This window comes from Rhipicephalus microplus, chromosome 7 (genome assembly GCF_043290135.1).
Source record: "Rhipicephalus microplus isolate Deutch F79 chromosome 7, USDA_Rmic, whole genome shotgun sequence".
In the NCBI taxonomy this organism is placed as follows: domain Eukaryota; kingdom Metazoa; phylum Arthropoda; class Arachnida; order Ixodida; family Ixodidae; genus Rhipicephalus; species Rhipicephalus microplus.
The window spans coordinates 47,794,607-47,812,329 of NC_134706.1; the positions used below are offsets into that span (position 1 = coordinate 47,794,607).

General features: G+C 47.2%; 1 protein-coding gene across 1 annotated transcript in view; it reads left to right on the plus strand.

Moving 5' to 3' along the window:
- The first annotated feature begins 939 nt into the window (after positions 1-939).
- LOC119179863 (cytochrome P450 3A41) overlaps positions 940-17,723 on the plus strand; it is a 43,746-nt gene continuing 26,962 nt past the window's right edge. Inside the window, exons 1-4 of the mRNA XM_037430987.2 lie at positions 940-1,158; positions 3,178-3,277; positions 5,557-5,609; positions 7,742-7,838. Coding sequence (XP_037286884.2) covers positions 1,073-1,158; positions 3,178-3,277; positions 5,557-5,609; positions 7,742-7,838 — 336 coding nt within the window. The 5' untranslated portion in view covers positions 940-1,072. The remainder of the gene's footprint in view (positions 1,159-3,177; positions 3,278-5,556; positions 5,610-7,741; positions 7,839-17,723) is intronic.

Here is a 17,723-nt window from a genome sequence, read left to right on the forward strand (position 1 = left end):
ATAGCTAAAGCTTTTTTGTACAACACTTACCGACAATTCTACTGACCTCTGCGCACATGGTAAAATAGAAAAATAGCAATCTCCCCCCTCCTTCTTCCTATTCCACCTTTGCACCATAAGTGCGCAATGTCCCTAACAAATGAAACAAGCCCACATATACGCGCTGTTTTTTCACTTCATTTAATGCGCGTACTGCCATACCGAGGTGCCAAGGCAAAACGTCCTTTGAGTTAAAAACATGCGGATTCATGTGCAATGACATTCCTGTCATAAACCATCAATTAATAAAACACCCTGCCGTCACCAGTTGTACAGTGCACCTACGTTGAAACCTTCAAAAATTTATAATGGCGACCCTAAAGACCTACGTGCTGCTCATGGCTTCTGTCATTTTTTTTCGTATAATACAGAAAGTTTTCTTTTTCTCTTGCCAGGTACCATGTATTCGCGGTATTATCAAATAACCAGCAATATTGAAATTAGAAAATGCATTGCCGAGGCGTATTGTTGGTGTGCAAATATTGCTTTCCTATTTCCGTTGATTGTCACTTCATTCATGTAACCTGCATTTGTAAGTTTCCCTTCGTATTTTGAAAACCATTCGCTGAATGATGAGTGTAGGTGTATTTTACTCTCTGGAATGGCGTAGTTGCAATTTATGTTGTCACTATTGCCATGCTTTACAATCTACCCCGTATTGACATTATGTCGAACGCTATCGCGAGTCAGAAGAATATTTTTAAACATGTTATCACCTTGAGTTTGTCGCTTCTTTTTCTTTTTCGTTTCTGCGCTTGCAAAGCGTCCTTATCTCTATCTTTGCGGGTCCCGTGGCATTTGAATGCTTTTATCTGCACTTCAGATAACGATAGAAAAGAAGCAGATAAAAGATTGACGTGTCAGCGTTCCCGTTCAGGATGTTTTCACGCCGACCTTGTGGCAGCTTGCCGAGGCTTTGCGCGAGAGTAGGTTTCGCAATCTTCGGTTTGCAGCTGTGTGAAACAGCAGCATCACTCGCTTCTGCGTCGTGCCCGGTTCGAGCTTTCGGGCTTTGTATTTGTCGTGGCGTGAAATGGATTCTGTGAGCCTCACTACCATCGCTGCAGTGGCTGCTCTGCTTTTTGGCCCTGTTGCCATCATCTTTGTGATTATGATCAGGTGAGACGTGATTCAATTGATTGATATGTGGGGTTTAACGTCCTAAAACCACCATCTGATTATGAGAGAAGCCGTAGTGGAGGGCTCCAGAAATTTAGACCACCTGGGATTCATTAACGCGCCCCCAAATCTGAGCACATGATTGATTGATATGTGGGGTTTAACGCCCCAAAACCACTATATGATTATGAGAGATCCGTAGTGGAGGGCTCCGGAAATTTCGACCACCTGGGGTTCTTTAACGTGCACCCAAATCTGAGCACACGGGCCTGCAACATTTCCGCCTCCATCGGAAATGCAGCCACCGCAGCCGGGATTTGAACCCGCGACCTGCGGGTCAGCAGCCGAGTACCTTAGCCACTAGACCACCGCGGCGGCGCGACGTGATTCAATAGCCAAAAGAAATGGTCTAGTTTATGTTCATGTTTTCTAACGACCTAATTATTGCCTCACCATAGATAATCGTCAACTTAATTATGAACACAGGGCACAGTAACACGGGCATAATAGGAAATGTCAAATCTAAAAAAGTTTTGTTCAATAAAAGTTCGAATTACCCTCCCCCCTAGATAACAACAATACATAGTGGGCCATGAGTGATTTATAAAAGTGCAATATTTCAGCAGCAACCAACATGCGGTAACGAAACGTAGTCCTGTTCGCCTTATAAAAGCGCCACTGACGTTTTTCCCAACTTGTCTTTCCTCACTTTGCCTTTTGCCGTAAGGTTTCACGTTTGTGCCTCGACTTTCCCGCCCACATCTCCACGTCGTCTCAGTTTTTTAATTATAGAACTGCCGTAAAAAGCCATATCTTATCTTCGTAATCGAGATCTACTGCTGTTTTTGTTATTTTGTTGTTATTGTTATTGCTGTTTTGCTTGCTCTCTCTTTACCCGCCGAGGTGGTCAAGTGCCTAAGGTACTGGGCTACTGACCCCCTAGTCGCGGGACCAAATACCGGCCGCGGCAACCACGTTTTCGATGGAGGTGAAAATGCTTGAAGCTCGTGTATTGATACTTATTTGCACGTTAAAGTACTCCAGGTGGTCGAAATTTCTGGAGCCTTCCACTCACCGAACAAGAATATGCTCCGTACCTCCGCTACAGCGTCCATCATAATCATGTTGTATGTTGGGACAATAAACACCAACAATTATTATATTATTCTTTTTTTGTTTTATCTATCATGCTGTATGCCCACTCCTCGTGTAATATCACTCAGGACGCTTGAGATATTCATCAACTAAGACAAATTACGGTCAGCCACACGTTTGGAAAAGTGACAGTTTTGCCGCAAGGGCGAAGCAATGAATGCGATAGCCAGAAATTGGAATGTCTGAAGAATATCGATGAGCACCTTGGTACCAGCAGCTTGCCGCTGAAGCCCAAAAACACCGCCATATCCGCAGAGTGAACTATGTTGGAGGGGCTTGCTTGGAGCTGCACGTGGCGTTTCTTGGCGAGACCGGAAGGCTTGTTAACGAGTTGGCGCATGATGTGTACGTCGAGTGCAGTGTTGTCGGACACGTTCCACGGCCGCCACTGCACATTGTTGGCCACGTCAATCGACGCGCTAACTACCTACCCCTTTATGCAATACTGGCCACTGCCGTGGGTCAAGTGTCAAACGCTCATATATGGCAGACGTAGTGCTATCACGCCTGCTTAAACGGGGCTGAGAGTGGGCAGATAAGGAGGTTCGAGAGGATAGCGAAGCCTGGAAAGCAAGTGCTGAAAAATGTAACGACTGCTTGCTGTAGCTGGTCCCGACAATCTTTTGTTCTCTGAAAAGAGTACGTCGACTGCACTGTTAAGGCGTACGATCTATGATAAGTCTTCTCGTGAGGTCTCCGACGACTCACGATTGCGTACACCATGTCGTCTCTTCAAGTGTCACCAGACAATGCAGTTCGTTGTCGTATTATTGTGTTCAGCAAGACAGTTCAGCCTCGTAAAGCCTGCGCTCTTTGCAACTCAAGCTATTAACCCAAAACTAATTTGTTTATTTATATTCGCAGATGGAGAAGGAAAACGTTCGACTTTTTCCGAGGAACCGGCATCCCGGGTCCGCCAACGCCGAGTTTAATCTCGGGTCATTTCTACCAATTCTGGCAGGAGGTATAGTAACTAAATTTAATTACTTTAGTTAAAATACTCGTGCTGATACCAATGACAATCACGCTGATAAAAGCTCTGTTAATCTTTAAGGTCACCGCTTGTTCATCCCATAACGTTTTTCAGGAACCACTGCACAACTTGCTATTTTTTATTTCGAAAGTCAGCCCGTTCTGCTTACTTGTAACACTGGAGGCTAAGTCGCACTGAAACAGGAGCGCCGTGCGAAGACAAGGAAAGTTTACAGATGCACACTTGCCATCCCCACCTCGTGGATGGTGACTGTGCATCTAACAATTTTGCGAACTTCATGTTCGCAGCCTCGCTGCGGTAGTCTAGTGGCTAAGGTACTCGGCTGCTGACCCACAGGTCGCGGGATCGAATCTCGGCTGCGGTGGCTGCATTTCCAACGGAGGTGGAAATGCTTTATCCCCGTGTGCTCAGATTTGGGAGCACGTTAAAGAAACCCCAGGTTTGTCAAAATTTCCGGCGCCCTTCACTACGGCGTCTTTCATAATCAAATCGTGGTTATGAGACGTTAAACCCCACATATCAATCAACTAAATGTTCGCAATATTGTTTAGAAAATACTCCACTGAGGCCGACAAAACTTTCAAGTGTTGTGGTATATTTTAGCAAGTGATTATCAACGGCATTTCACTCTTAAAATAAGTGATAAGGATATCGTTATATGAATGGCCCAAGGAACAAACACTCTGCAGTGGTGTTGCCAGTGCCCAATTCTTTAAAAAAATTTGGCATGGAATTTGTAACATTTTCACAGTAAGCATACGAAAGCTATCACAAAGTAAATTATGGCAAAACGTTTAGCAAAATTCTTTATAATGTGTGGTATTTCATTTCTTCACCTTTATAACTATGATCACAAACTACAGAATACCCATTTCAACATGAAAATTTGTATACTAGTAAGTATTTTCAGTGAAGAGCGATGCTGACATTTTGAATACGCTAATGTAAAAAATGGTGGTTTTGGGACGTTAAAGCCCACATATCAATCAATCAATCTACTAAATGTCCGTCAATGAACAAAAAAAGGGTGTTTCTGTCTGTAAAGTCAAGAAACCCAAGTAGGCAGTCGTACCATGCAGAGTAACTTCTTGGCAACGTAAGCAGCGTGGATAAACCTCAGGACGCTACTTTTCTAAACAAGCACAAAATTTGATATCGACCGAAGACAACCGTGTTTTCCAACAAACGCCTTAAAGTGACAAGATATTTTACAGCGAATGCAGTATACGACGTATGGCTAGCGGGAACGAAAATCCATTTGGCAGTGGTATCAAAAGTGGTCTCCGTTGGATGTGGTAAATAGCTACGTCATTCCCAAGCACGCGCGCCATTGGCTGCGCTGTGTGTGACGTCGTCGCAGCCGTGACCCGAAGCCCGCACTCGACAGCTTATTCTATTCCTACAGGCTCGCTGTTTCAGACGCTTGACACAACGCGGCGTTATGGCGTCAATGGGACGATTGCGGGAACACGTTACGAACACCGCTTTTCGCGGGAGTGTCTCCAGCGGCCCATTGGCTACAGCAGCGCCGTCTGTGAACGCCTGTGGTTCGAGAACAACCACTGTGAATAGCTCATTGCGAAACGCATTAAACCGCTCATTACATTCTTTCATGACCGTGATCATGCCAGACATAATGTGAGGCGTGTGAAATAATCATTGTGGTTAAACCGAGCGATAAGTGTGTCTAATCTCATTAAGTAGCACGAGCATGAAACCAATAATTTTGAAACACTTCAGTGCCACGTCGGATTGAACGTACTTTTAAATGGCGGGGCCACACGTTTGAGCTTTCGCTAGTTAACCATTTGTTCAAAGTGCTTGGGTGGTGTTTTTTTTTTATTAGGAGACGTGATTTTATCTTTAAGACCCTTCCGATTCGTAATCCCACTAAACAAATATTCATCTGTTTTACGCGGAGGGCGAGTTTTTTTTATTTTTATTTCTAAAAACACGATGTTCCTGACTCTGGTTTAAGAGTCTTTTTTTGTCATTCAGTGCATCCAGTCAAAACTGACTCAACACTATGCCACCGACCGTTGTATGATACCGACATTTATTCATCCATTTCCAACCAACTCGATCGCGATGAAGGGGCTATGCGTGTCACATTTCTAACAGTTGGACGCAACATCTCTTACTGAAGAGAACTCGTTCTCTTATGTATTGGATTCCTGACCTCGTGGGACTAGATGAATACCTTGTATTTTCCGTGCACATAAATATGTATTCCGTTTCTTCCTTTTCAGAACACCATAGAAGTAATGGACGAATGGTTCAAGAAGTATGGAGACATCTACGGGTAAGTAAATGTGTCGTTTCACCGGGCTTTTGCGTAAGAATGCACAGTACAGCCAGGCTATTATTCGGAAACTATACACACTCAGCTAAAACCTGTAGGCAAGTCTGGTACAAAAAAAAAAACTTGGAGCCCTTTGCTCTGTTGAGGACATAGACGCAGGCTCGTTGTTTGTGTGCAAGACGGACTTTTGTTTTTTTTTCACTTATCTTTTCATTGATTATGTGTTCCCATGACGTTGCACAAAGCTATTTGCTATTTTATTTCTATCTATATGCCGGCAATGGGACCCTGAACAACATGCTTAGCAGTGTCACATTACTGTTGCTATTGGCAGCAACTAATGGCGTGCATGAAACAATAGAATGCAGCTGTGAAAGGCTACAACAAAATGAGGCAACCAAAAATGATACATGACCAAGGTCAGGTGTACATATCAGAAATTTCCGGTCACTTACAAACCCACGATGAACAGAGCATCTGTTCTTGCCAATTGGCGCATAAAACTAGGCATTTGATGGCTGTACCTTTAAGGGTCGTGTTTCTGCTCACTAGATGGCGCCAGGACTATTCTGAATGATGCTGTCACTCCGACTGAAATTTGCAGCTCTCAGAAACTTGGCAAAAGAAAAATAATCATACATGGAAAGCTGTAACACTGCTCTACAGTATATTGTAACAAACAATGCAGGCTCTTTGTAAAGAGCTGTTTAATAGGTTCAATTTACCAAAAATCGGAAACGTTCTGTTTGTAGCTCGAGCTGCTCTTAACTTCTTCGTTGTATATTTTCTGGCCACAGTCATTCGTGATGTGGTTGCCGGCAGTGAAGGAGTGTTTCGTCATCGCCCAATCTTGTTACTGCAAAGCGTCATTGTCCACTAGGAAGGCGTGCCTCGTCTAACGATTATTTCATGACTTCGATCATTTATACCACAACTATGTATAAATGGCATATATAAGTAAAACGAGGAGTAGAAAAGACCAACCAAAAAACTACGCGATCAAGTGTCGAAATGGGAAGAGGGTAAGCGGGGAGGAAAAGCAATTCAGCTGCGCAACGAAACGTTGAACGCGAGTATGTGTCGGAAACATGCACGATTTTCTGCATGTGAAAGACTTATTATATGTAAAAAAATGAAAAAAAAGCCGTAAGGAACTGTTCATTATTAACGAAATGCCTGTTTCGGCACTTCAGATTGACGCTTTTCGCGGATGAAGGCAGTGCAACAAAACACCTGCTAACTGTCATTTGGGAACTGACCGGACGGACACAGCGCACATTCACCATACCACACCAGATCGCTTAACGCAAGGGAAGAGTTTACGACGCCTCAAGCTTATAGAGTGCGAATGCTCCACACGACTTGGTATGTGAGCGTAGCCGGAAGGGGGGGGGGGGGGGAGGAATGCAAACGCTTTTTAACATTTTCAATTTTCTTTGCCTATACCCATGCAAATACACTCGGGGACATCATAAAATATGGTTTAACACCCTCTTCAACTCCCGCAAAACATCTCTGGCTACGCCAGAGGTTTTAGGTGTGTTGAAGCCTAAAAAAAATTTACACAGTTCGCTATGCATTTGCCAAAGTGGATGGACCCAAAGAAGAATTCCTTCTATTTCTACTTTTTCTGCTGTTTTCAATCACACCCTGTAGTATTTCCGATACCTTCTGAAATATTGCGGAACCTAACTTGTTTTGGTGCTGTCTCCGGGGTCTGACACTTTGCAACCTTTCTGTATACGACGTGATTTTTCCTTTAGACATAGTAGCCTGAGATGATTAGGTGAGGTGAAGTTCCGTGTCTTTATTTCCTCATCTCTCTCTCTCTCTCTCTCTCTCTCTCTATATATATATATATATATATATATATATATATATATATATATATATATATATATATATATATATATATATATATATATATATATATATTCAGTGGGAAAGTTCAGTGGATCTGGTACGTATAAGAAAAGAAGCTGGTACACCTACGCTTGGTTTCTCGTACGTGTACCAGCTTCTTTTCTTATATATATATGTATTTAAAAGGCTACTTGCACCACACTGCTTGGTGCATATTACTACCTCGAACAAACGCAGTGGCGACACTACTACCCCTATATTATTCGCAGGATTTTCAACGGTGATGCTCCGTTCATCTTGGTGAAGGACCTGGAACTCTTGAGGCGCGTGTTCGTCAGTGACTTCGGGCAGTTTGTGGAGAGAGGGGTGAGTGCTCCTTTATTAAGCTTGCAATGTCAACACCGGTTTATGTAGAAAAATTGCACCGTGCCTAACTTACCGAATCGCACGTGAAAACCATCACCTTTCCTCACAATCTTAACACTACAGAGATTCATAGCGTTGGTCTTCCTGCGAGACACTGGGCTGTCTGACACGTGGTGACAATTTCCAAATTCAGGGGATGCTCAGGCGGAACAATTGCCGGCCATACAGGCCAGGCCAACCCCGCCTGCTGCAACACCACCACCACCACCCACCACCCCTTGGGGAAGCTTGGGCCTTCATAGAACACTATCACAAAAGTAAACGTACTCGGAGAAAGCAAAGAATTCACTTGCCGTTGCTCGGTAGCTATGGGCAAGAGGCGCCCCATTTAGATATGCGAGGTTGGGTAAATAGCGTCCTACAGGGACACTGAAGGCAAATACTATGCCGACGTCATGTTAAAAAAGCATTCCGGAAACTTCGTCGCGCTTCTTTCGCGCCAACAAATTGCATAGTTTTGAAATAAAGTTTCCCGTGCGTTATCCGCATATCACTACTTATTTTCAAACGGACCACCTCCGCGGACGTCCTCCTGACCTAGCAGTCGCCACGCCCTCCCTTTGCAGCCCGAGAGCCGGCGAAGCAGACTGAGAGGCTTCAGTGGAGCACAGAATAGTTTGCGCATTAATTAGGGTGGATGATTGAACCAGCGAATCATCCATTATCGGTATCTACTTCGAGGTGAAGAACAAGGACGAAAATGGCACGGGAACCTGGCAACTCCTTCAGCGAACCTTTCATTGCTCTCTTTGATAAAGAGCTTTAGTTCCTTCGAAATGGCGCGCACGGCCAATGCATCGGGTGCATTTAAAACTTTTTTTTCTCAATAGTATACGAGAGTTTTTTTTTTTTCGCTTGAACAGCGTGTGTTTAGAAAACAGTTGTGAATGATTTAGAGTACTTGGTATTCTACTATGGGAGAGCTGAATGCCATCCCCATGTCACCGCTATGATTGGTCCCTGTAGTGTCACGTGTCTGTTTAGAAACAGTGGTTTACGATTTAGAGTACTAGGTACTAGCCGTCCCGGGGGCCATTGGGGCCGAACGTGTGAAGTGGCAGAGTCTATTAGCGCATAGGTGCGAGAAAAGTATAATCACGTGGGCACGCTAGCACACGCTATCTCAAAGTCCCAGCACTGGCGCTAGTCTGTTCACAAGTTTCTTCATCAAGTATCGCCACCAGTCTCAGCAGAAGCCGAAGCATGAATCGCTGCCCATAGAACGGATTACGTAACTTCAAATCCTTTGAAATAATTTCACTAAGCGCGAAGCTTGAAGGACACATATCTTGAGTGTGGTGATAAGGAAATCAAAGCTAAAGACATGCAGTTTGATATATCGTAGCTTGTCATAAACACTGGCGCCACACATTTGAGCTCTTTTAACTCGATAGGTTAGAGAGCTCGTGTCGCAGAAATTTCGCCATCAGCGTCGGCACCGTTGGTTGTGAGCGAGAAATCGTCCGTAAGCGAAAACTTGAGAAGGAAGCAAATAAAATAAAGAATAGAATTTTTGGTCCTATTGAGTATCGAACTCGGGCAATTCGCGTGGCAATCAGGTGTCCTACCAAAAATCCACGATGTTACTTGCAGGTGCTTGAGGAAAAAGACTACATAAATGCCATGTGGTGGGACGAGTCTCCTTAAAGCATTTTGTTCCACAAATGTCACGAAGAAAACGAGCCCATTCGGCGATTTGTAGGTGCATTTGGGAGACCATCAAACTACGTCCAAAAAAGGCCGAGATAGTGTAGCCACCACCGCTAAAAACGCGGAGGAACTAAAACAGCTCTAAAAATAAACAACTATCTCGATTTAGCGGAAAACATATCATACCTTTCTAGAGGCGTTGATCAAGCAAACAGCAAACGCTAGATAATGTGCTGCCATATGTGAGACATTTTGATACTCTTGGTGGCCAAATGGCAAGTAGCATTCGCGCGCGTTTGTGTGTGTGTGTGTGTGTGTGTGTGTGTGTGTGTGTGTGTGTGTGTGTGTGTGTGTGTGTGTGTGTGTGTGTGTGTGTGTGTGTGTGTGTGTGTGTGTGTGTGTGTGTGTCATCTGTGAGACATAGTGAGACATTGGGCCGGATTTGGCTGTTGCGTTCAATACCTAAAGATGAAGCTTTAGCGTTCCCCAATTTTTTTAGTGATTCGTGATAAGAGAAAGAAGACATGTCATTTCTGTCTGCCTCTTGGGCTACATAGTGCAGTGCCTTGTGGGGGAGAGGGAGGAAGGGATAAAAAATTGGCAGCATATCCACGGAGTGAATGATGGATAGTGTGGCGACACATCCGTCCGTCCATTCGTTCTTGCTTCCGTCCATCCATGCGTGCGTCTGTGTGGCCCCCCGTGCGTCCATCCGCCCGTCCGTGCTTGCGTCTGTTCGTGCGTCCACACGTTCATCTGTGCGTCCATCCCTGCTTTCGTCCATGCATCCGTCCTTGCAGCCATCCATGCGTCCGTCCATGCATCTGTCTGTGTGTCTGTTCGTCCACCTATTTAACACTCCAAGTACCACCATCTCGTATCTTTGCCCCGCCGCGGTGGTCTAGTGGCTAAGGTACTCGGCTGCTGGCCCGCAGGTCGCGGGATCGAATCCCGGCTGCGGCGGCTGCATTTCCGATGGAGGCGGAAATGTTGTAGGCCCGTGTGCTCAGATTTGGGTGCACGTTAAAGAACCCCAGGTGGTCGAAATTTCCGGAGCCCTCCACTACGGCGTCTCTCATAATCATATGGTGGTTTTGGGACGTTAAACCCCACATATCAATCAATCATCTCGTATCTTTTCATCATGTATTCCCCACATAGAAGTACTGCCATCCAGCGACATTCCAAGGACAGAACGAGAGGAGGCACACGCGCACTTTCTTACGGCTTGCGTTTCGTGTCTACTTCCCACCTTTAACCACCTCGAGTTCATGGTATATACTAGTTCACTGTATTCATGGCACTGCGGCCCAACGCTCGCTAAACCTTTTTAAAACCTAGGAGGTTACGCCCAGCGAGTATAACGTAGCAACCCTTTCTTGTCTTCTGTGCGTTGTTCAACAATAAAAAATTCGTTGCGTGCGCGTTCACTAAAAGCCGAATTCTCCTGTCTCTGATTCCCCTTCAGAAGCCATTGGCATGTACATTGAGCACTATCTTTTATTGTTCAACAACGCACAGAAGAAATCTCTCACCGGCACCACCTTGGAGGTCAAAATGTAATACTGGTTACACACTACTACTACGGCTACGGGGGATGAACGGGTGCCGCTATAAGAAGCTTCGCCCCTTAAAAAAAAAGAATCGCAGCATATCCACGGAGTGCATGGCGATAAGTTGGGTGAAGCATCTGTCAGTCTGTTCGCGCTTCCGTCCGTCCTTCATGCATCCGTCCATCCATGCGGCCATCTGTGTCTCCGTAAATCAATCCGTTCGTTCGTGCAACTGTCTGTCTGTCCACCCGTCCGTCCGTTCGTCTGTTCATCCGTCCGTCTATCTAGTGAACATTATAAGTATACCGCCATCTCGCATCTTTTCCTCATATATTCATAATATTTTTTTCGATGTACCGCCATACAGCGAAGATTCTAAAGACTAAACGAGAGGTGGCACGGCCGGACTACAGGAGTGGCAAACGCGCTCTCTCTTACAGCCTTCGCTTCGTGTCTAGTTCCCATTTTTCACCGCCGCTAGTTCATGACACTGCGGCCCAACCCTCGGCGAAACTTGCTAAAACCAAAGAAATTTACACCCAGCGAGGTTAACCTTTTCTGGTTAGATATTTTTCAAAATGTGTCCTTCTGTTATTATAGTTTTTTTAGTAAGCATCACATTCAAGCCAAATATTATTGGAGATTAATTCACCGATACTCGTTTCAACAAAAACAACTATATATTTTAACAGAAGCAACTATCTTTTTATGTACGATTAGCTTGCGCGGGTTTCCTCCTCAGTGTAAGAGAGTGTGTGCGTGACGCTCCTCTAGTGCAGCCATGGAGGTGGCTACCTACTACTACTACTACTACTACTACTACTACTACTACTACTACTACTACTACTATTACTACTACTACTACTACTACTACTACTACATACATCACGGACGCACGACCCACGGCTTAAGAATCGTCGCCCCTAAAAAAAGTAGTGGAAAGATATTGCTACGTGCCAGTGCATGGAGTTGAAGACAAAGCAGATAGACTGGCACGAGCTAATCTGTGTGACTGGCACTGCTCGCTTAACCGGCTGAAAATTTATTGGTGACTACCCCTCCGAGTTGGTCTCCTTCTCGTAACATATTTTGTGGAGTTATGCGATCACTGTCCTCGCCACGGAACTCTGAAGCCGACGCTCCCTCGCGGCTTTCAACATGACCACTCAAGACTCGGCTACATCATCTCCGGTCACCCGCCCTTCTGCCCGGCCTGTCAACCCAGCGCCCGCAAAAATTTCGTGACGCTTCCCACGCTCAAAGACCCCGGCGTGTTCTCTGGCCACGAGGCTTCCGACGTCGACCAGTGTCTACGCCTCCACGAACGCGTCAGCCCCACTTACAGGTGGGATCTCACTCTTATGCTCGCAAACGTCATCTCTTATCTCGACGGAACCCCTCGTGTTTGGTTTGACAACCACTAGTATGAAATAACAAGCTGGAACAGCTTCAAGGAAAAGATCCGTGGGCTTTTTGGCAACACCTCTGGTCGTCGTAAAGCTGCGAAAAATGAGTTGTCGACTCGCGCACAATCTTCCACGGAGCCCTACATCGGTTACACTCAGGCTGTCCTCTCACTATGCCGGCAAGCTGACGAAAACTTGTCCGAGCCTGGAAAAGTTTCGGATATCCTAAAGGGTATCGCCGACGATGCGTTTAACCTGTTGTATTTAACAATGTGTCATCTGTTGATGCGATCATTCAAGAAGGCCGCCGGTTCCAACAAGCTAAAAGCAGGTGCATCTCCCATCAGTTCCAGCGCCTTCCGAACATCACTGCGAACATCTCTTCACCGTCCTTGATAAATGCCCCCACGACGTAATCTTAGGCCTCGACTTCCTGTCCGCACATTCTGCCCTCATAGACTGTTCGACCAATACGCTCCGTCTACACATGCCCGCAGCAGAACCTCTTGCACAACGGCCGAGTCGCCTCTGCACAACGGGACACGCACGCCTCCCTCCACAGACACTGACCTACATAGAGCTCGTCTCAATACCACCAGTTCCCGACGGTGACTATGTTCTGACCCCTCTCACCAATGTCCTCATAAACCGCGGCATTATATTACCACCCGCCATTCTGTCGGTCGCAGGAAATTCTACGTGCCTCCCAGTTGTCAACTTTAGCTTGACACCTCAAGTTTTGCCACAAGGGATCTGTTTGGCGTTGCTCTGCACCTTATAAGACAATGCGGTAGATGTTTTCACGATGACCGCTCCTTCTGACCCCCACGCTCAACAACAATCTGCCCCTTACTCCACCAGTGCTATTACGTCGATGATCGCTTCCAACTTAACGCCGCCGCAAACTGATGAGCTCCACCGGGTTCTGCTGTCCTACATGGCCGTTTTTGACCTCAGCGGCCATTCGTTGGGAAAAGCTATTGGTATGGCCCACCGCATAAACTATGGTAATGATCATCCTATTTATAGGCGTCCATATCGAGTGTCGGTGGCCGAGCGTCACATTAACCAAAGTGAGGTCGACAAAATGTTCGCCAAGGACATCATTGAATCATCCTTCAGTCCTTGGCCTTCTCCTGTAGTGCTAGTCTGCAGGAAAGACGGTGCATGGCGTTTCTGCGTTGATTATTGACACCTCAACAAAATTACCGAAAAAGATGTGTACCCTCTGCCACGAATAGATGATGCACTTGATTGCCTCTATGGGTCCCACTATTTTTCCTCCATAGACCCCTGCGCACGCCGGGGAGCTGGACGTGGGCCCGAACCGCAACGAGGAGGCCGATACGGAGGCACACGTGCTAACTAGCCGCGGGTCTCTGTCAACGCATTCCTCGGAGCCGCAACGACCCGATGCCGAAGACGGAGAGTATTTCATCACAACCTACGCCGACGTACTGCAATGGTACAGAACGAGCAGACGCCTCTACCCACCTCCTCACCGAGACCTACAACGCAGAGAAGCAGCCACACTACGGCAGCTGCAAGTACAAGCAATATGGACCCCCGTCTGGGCAAAGCACGTTTGCCCGGAGGTTTACACCACTGATGTATGCCAACACTGCAAGAAGGCGCGAGCCACCCAGAGACACCTCCTTTGGGACTGTGCACCACCTACGGGTAACCAAGAAGTAATGCCAACTGCCATAAGCAGCAAAATTATCAGCCGAGAGCCAGGCAATCAAAGAGACGTGGTCCAGCACGTGCTTAGCATCCTGGAACGCCAGCGGCCGAAAGCGGCGCCCCCACGGGTTTTACGCGAGTAGGTTGCTGCTCCGGGACGTCCGAGCACGCTAGTGTCTCGCTTTAATCCCCCTACCCCTTCCCCCTTTATGCCGGATCGTCAATAAAGTTGTTTCACTCACTCACTCCTCCATAGACCTCCATTCCGGCTACTGGCAGATATAGGTAGATGGAATGGACCATGAAAAGACGACATTCATCACTCCCGATGGCCTACATCAGTTGATGGTCATGTCTTAGGCCTCTGTAACGCTCCAGCCACCTTCGAACGAATTATGGACTCCCTGCTCAGAGAATTCAAATGGTCCACCTGTTTGTGCTACTTGAACGACGTCATCGTCTTTTCACCAACATTTGAAACTCATATAGAGCGCCTCTCAGCCATCTTACGAATCTTCCGTCGCGCTGGCCCACAGCTCAACTCGTCCAAATGTCACTTTAGACGCCATCAAATCACAGTGCTTGGCCATTTATTAGATGCCAACGGTGTACAACCAGACCCGGCAAAAATCAGTGCCGTCAAAAACTTTCTTGTACCACGCTCTGCGAAGGATGCACGCAGCTTTATCGGACTATGTTCCTACATCCGACGCTTCGTGAAAAATTTTGCGCACATAGCGAGGCTGCTTACGCAGCTTCTCAAGAAAGACGTCCCGTTTTCATGGGGCTCCGAAGAGGCGTTTGCGTTGTCGACTCTCATCGCTCTTCTCACTACTCCTCCGATTCTGGCACACTTCAACTCTGCTGCCCCGACGGAAATCCGTACAGATGCAAGTGAACCTGGCACTGGTGCAGTGCTTGCTCAGAAACAACATGGCCATGATTGCGTTATTGCATATGCCAGCCGCCTCCTATCCGCCCCTGAACGTAACTATTCGATCACAGGGTGTGAGTGCTTGGCTCTTTTATGGGCGGTGGCGAAATTTCGACCATATCTATACAGTCGCCCATTTTCGGTAGTTGCCGACCACCACGCACTCTGCTGGCACAACTCTCTGAAAGATCCATCAGGCCGCCTTGGTCGCTGGGCTTTGCGCCTGCAAGAGTTTTCCTATTCGGTGGTCTACAAATCTGGCCGCCTACACCATGATGCCGATTGCCTCTCCCGGTACCCTGTCGACGATCCTGAGGACACTGACAAGCCCACGGAGAACTCTATCTTGTCAGTGTCCGACTTCCTTAATATTGGGGAAGAACAGAAGCGTGATCCAGACTGCTTGACATCATCAGCCGTATGTAACCGTCACCAAATGATGCTTCCGTCCGCTACTTCGTCATTCAAAAGGGTGTGCTATACCGTCGCAATTTCCGACCAGACGGGCCCGACGTTCTCATTGTTGTGCGTGAGCATTTGCGCCGCTGTGTTCTCACCAAAATTCACGACGCTCCCACGGCTCGACACCTTGGCGTATCCCGCACGTACGAGCGCGCCCAGCACCGTTTCTTCTGGCCAGGCCTTGCTCGCTCGGTACGCCGATACGTCACCCCGTGTGACCTATGTTAACGTCGTAAAACACCGTCACTGCTACCCGCTGGCCATCTTCAACCAATTGACATAACCGCGGAACCATTTTACCAGGTTGGGTTAGACCTGCTTGGTCTTTTTTTCCACATCAACATTGGGAAACAAATGGATAGTCGTTATTACACACTACGCTGCACGCTACGCTATTACGCGAGCTCTACCGACCAGCTGTGCAACCGAGGTCGCTGACTTCTTGTTACGGGATGTTATATTGATTCACGGTGCTCACAGCTTCTCACAGACCGTGGCCGTACATTTCTATCCCAAGTCATCGCCGACATTCTGCGTTCTTGTTCCACGCAACACACACTGACAACCGCTTACCACCCTCAAGCAAACGGCCTCACGGAACGATTTAACTGCACTCTAACAAATATGCTCGCTATGTAAGTGTCGCCCCACCACCAAGACTGGGACCTTGCCTTACCCTACGCAACTTTCGCGTATAATTCATCCCGTCAAGACACAGCGGGCTTTTCGCCATTCTACTTAATATACGGAAGAGAGCCGACTTTGCCACTGGACACAGTCATCTCAGCTGACACCTTGTCCACCCGCGAGTATGCCCACGACGCGATTGTGCGAGCCGATCATGCCCGTCAGCTTGCTCGCGCTCACCTGATGGCATCGCAAACCCACCAATGCCATCAGTACGATGCGGAACATAGAGCTGTACATTTCGCTCCCGGTATCCTCATTTTACTCTGGTCCCCTCATCGTTGACTGGGCCTATCAGAAAAACTTCTGTCTCATTACGCGGGGCCCTACCGTATATCGCGTCAAGTAACACCTGTCACCTACGAGATCATCCCCATCTATCCATCATCATCTGCTATGCAGACCACTGATATATTACACGTCTCGCAGATCGAGCCCCACGATAATGTGTCAGATAACGACCTTTAAAGCACCGGGACGGTGCCTCCGCCGCCGGAGGTCATGCTACATGCCAGTGCATGGAATTGAAGAAGACAAAGCAGATAGACTGGCGCGAGCGAATCTGTGTGGCTGGCGCTGCTCGCTTAACCAGCTGTAAATACATCGGTGACTACTCCTCCGAGTCGGTCTCCTTCTCGTAACATTATAAGGAAATACGACAAGGCAAGGGACAGAAAAAGAAGGAGATATGAAAGATGGGAACGTGTCAAAGTACGAGGACGGGGCACCACACAGCGAGAGCTGCACGGTTGTCAGGAGATGGCGGTGGGCGAGCCAGTTGGCGATAATACGCTGGCGTCGAAGATCGCGGAGGCCACAACCACTCAGCTTCAAATCCTCCAAGCACCTTCTTTTGATCGCTAGTCAACCATCTGTAGTGGGTGCCTGAGTGGTGATCTTTAGGCGGAGGTTGTGCGAGTGGCAGATTTCAGCAGCGGCGGCACAGGCGGCTATACGAAAACGTTAGCGAAAAACCTGGCTTCCGTGCAGTAATTCGGGTGCACACACGCAGGCTTTCCCGTGTGCGCCACGAAAACACGCATTTGTATGTTACGTTTTAGAGCGCACCTTTGAAAGCCTGACCACAATCACGCGTTGCAGTGCGTCAGCGCGGGACATGTAGACTCGGCACCACGCCCTCTGAATGCAGAGAGAGAGAGAGAGTGCTAGAGTGCAAATCATTGCCTAGGAGTGAACCTACACCCACCGTAAGATGGAGATTGTGGCTGCCATTTTACCACGGGCATGATTAACTGTCACCGTACGGCAATAAACACAGAGCGTTTTCAACGCACACCCGACAAGTTTAATGTGAAAATGTTTAGGAGCGAATTTTCTTGAGGCGTATAGTTGTCGTAGTAGTTACTGTCGTAGCACGTGCTGTTTTCACTAGATCGCACTCACATCACTAGCACTTGAATTGATCATTAGATGGCACGGAGGCACACAC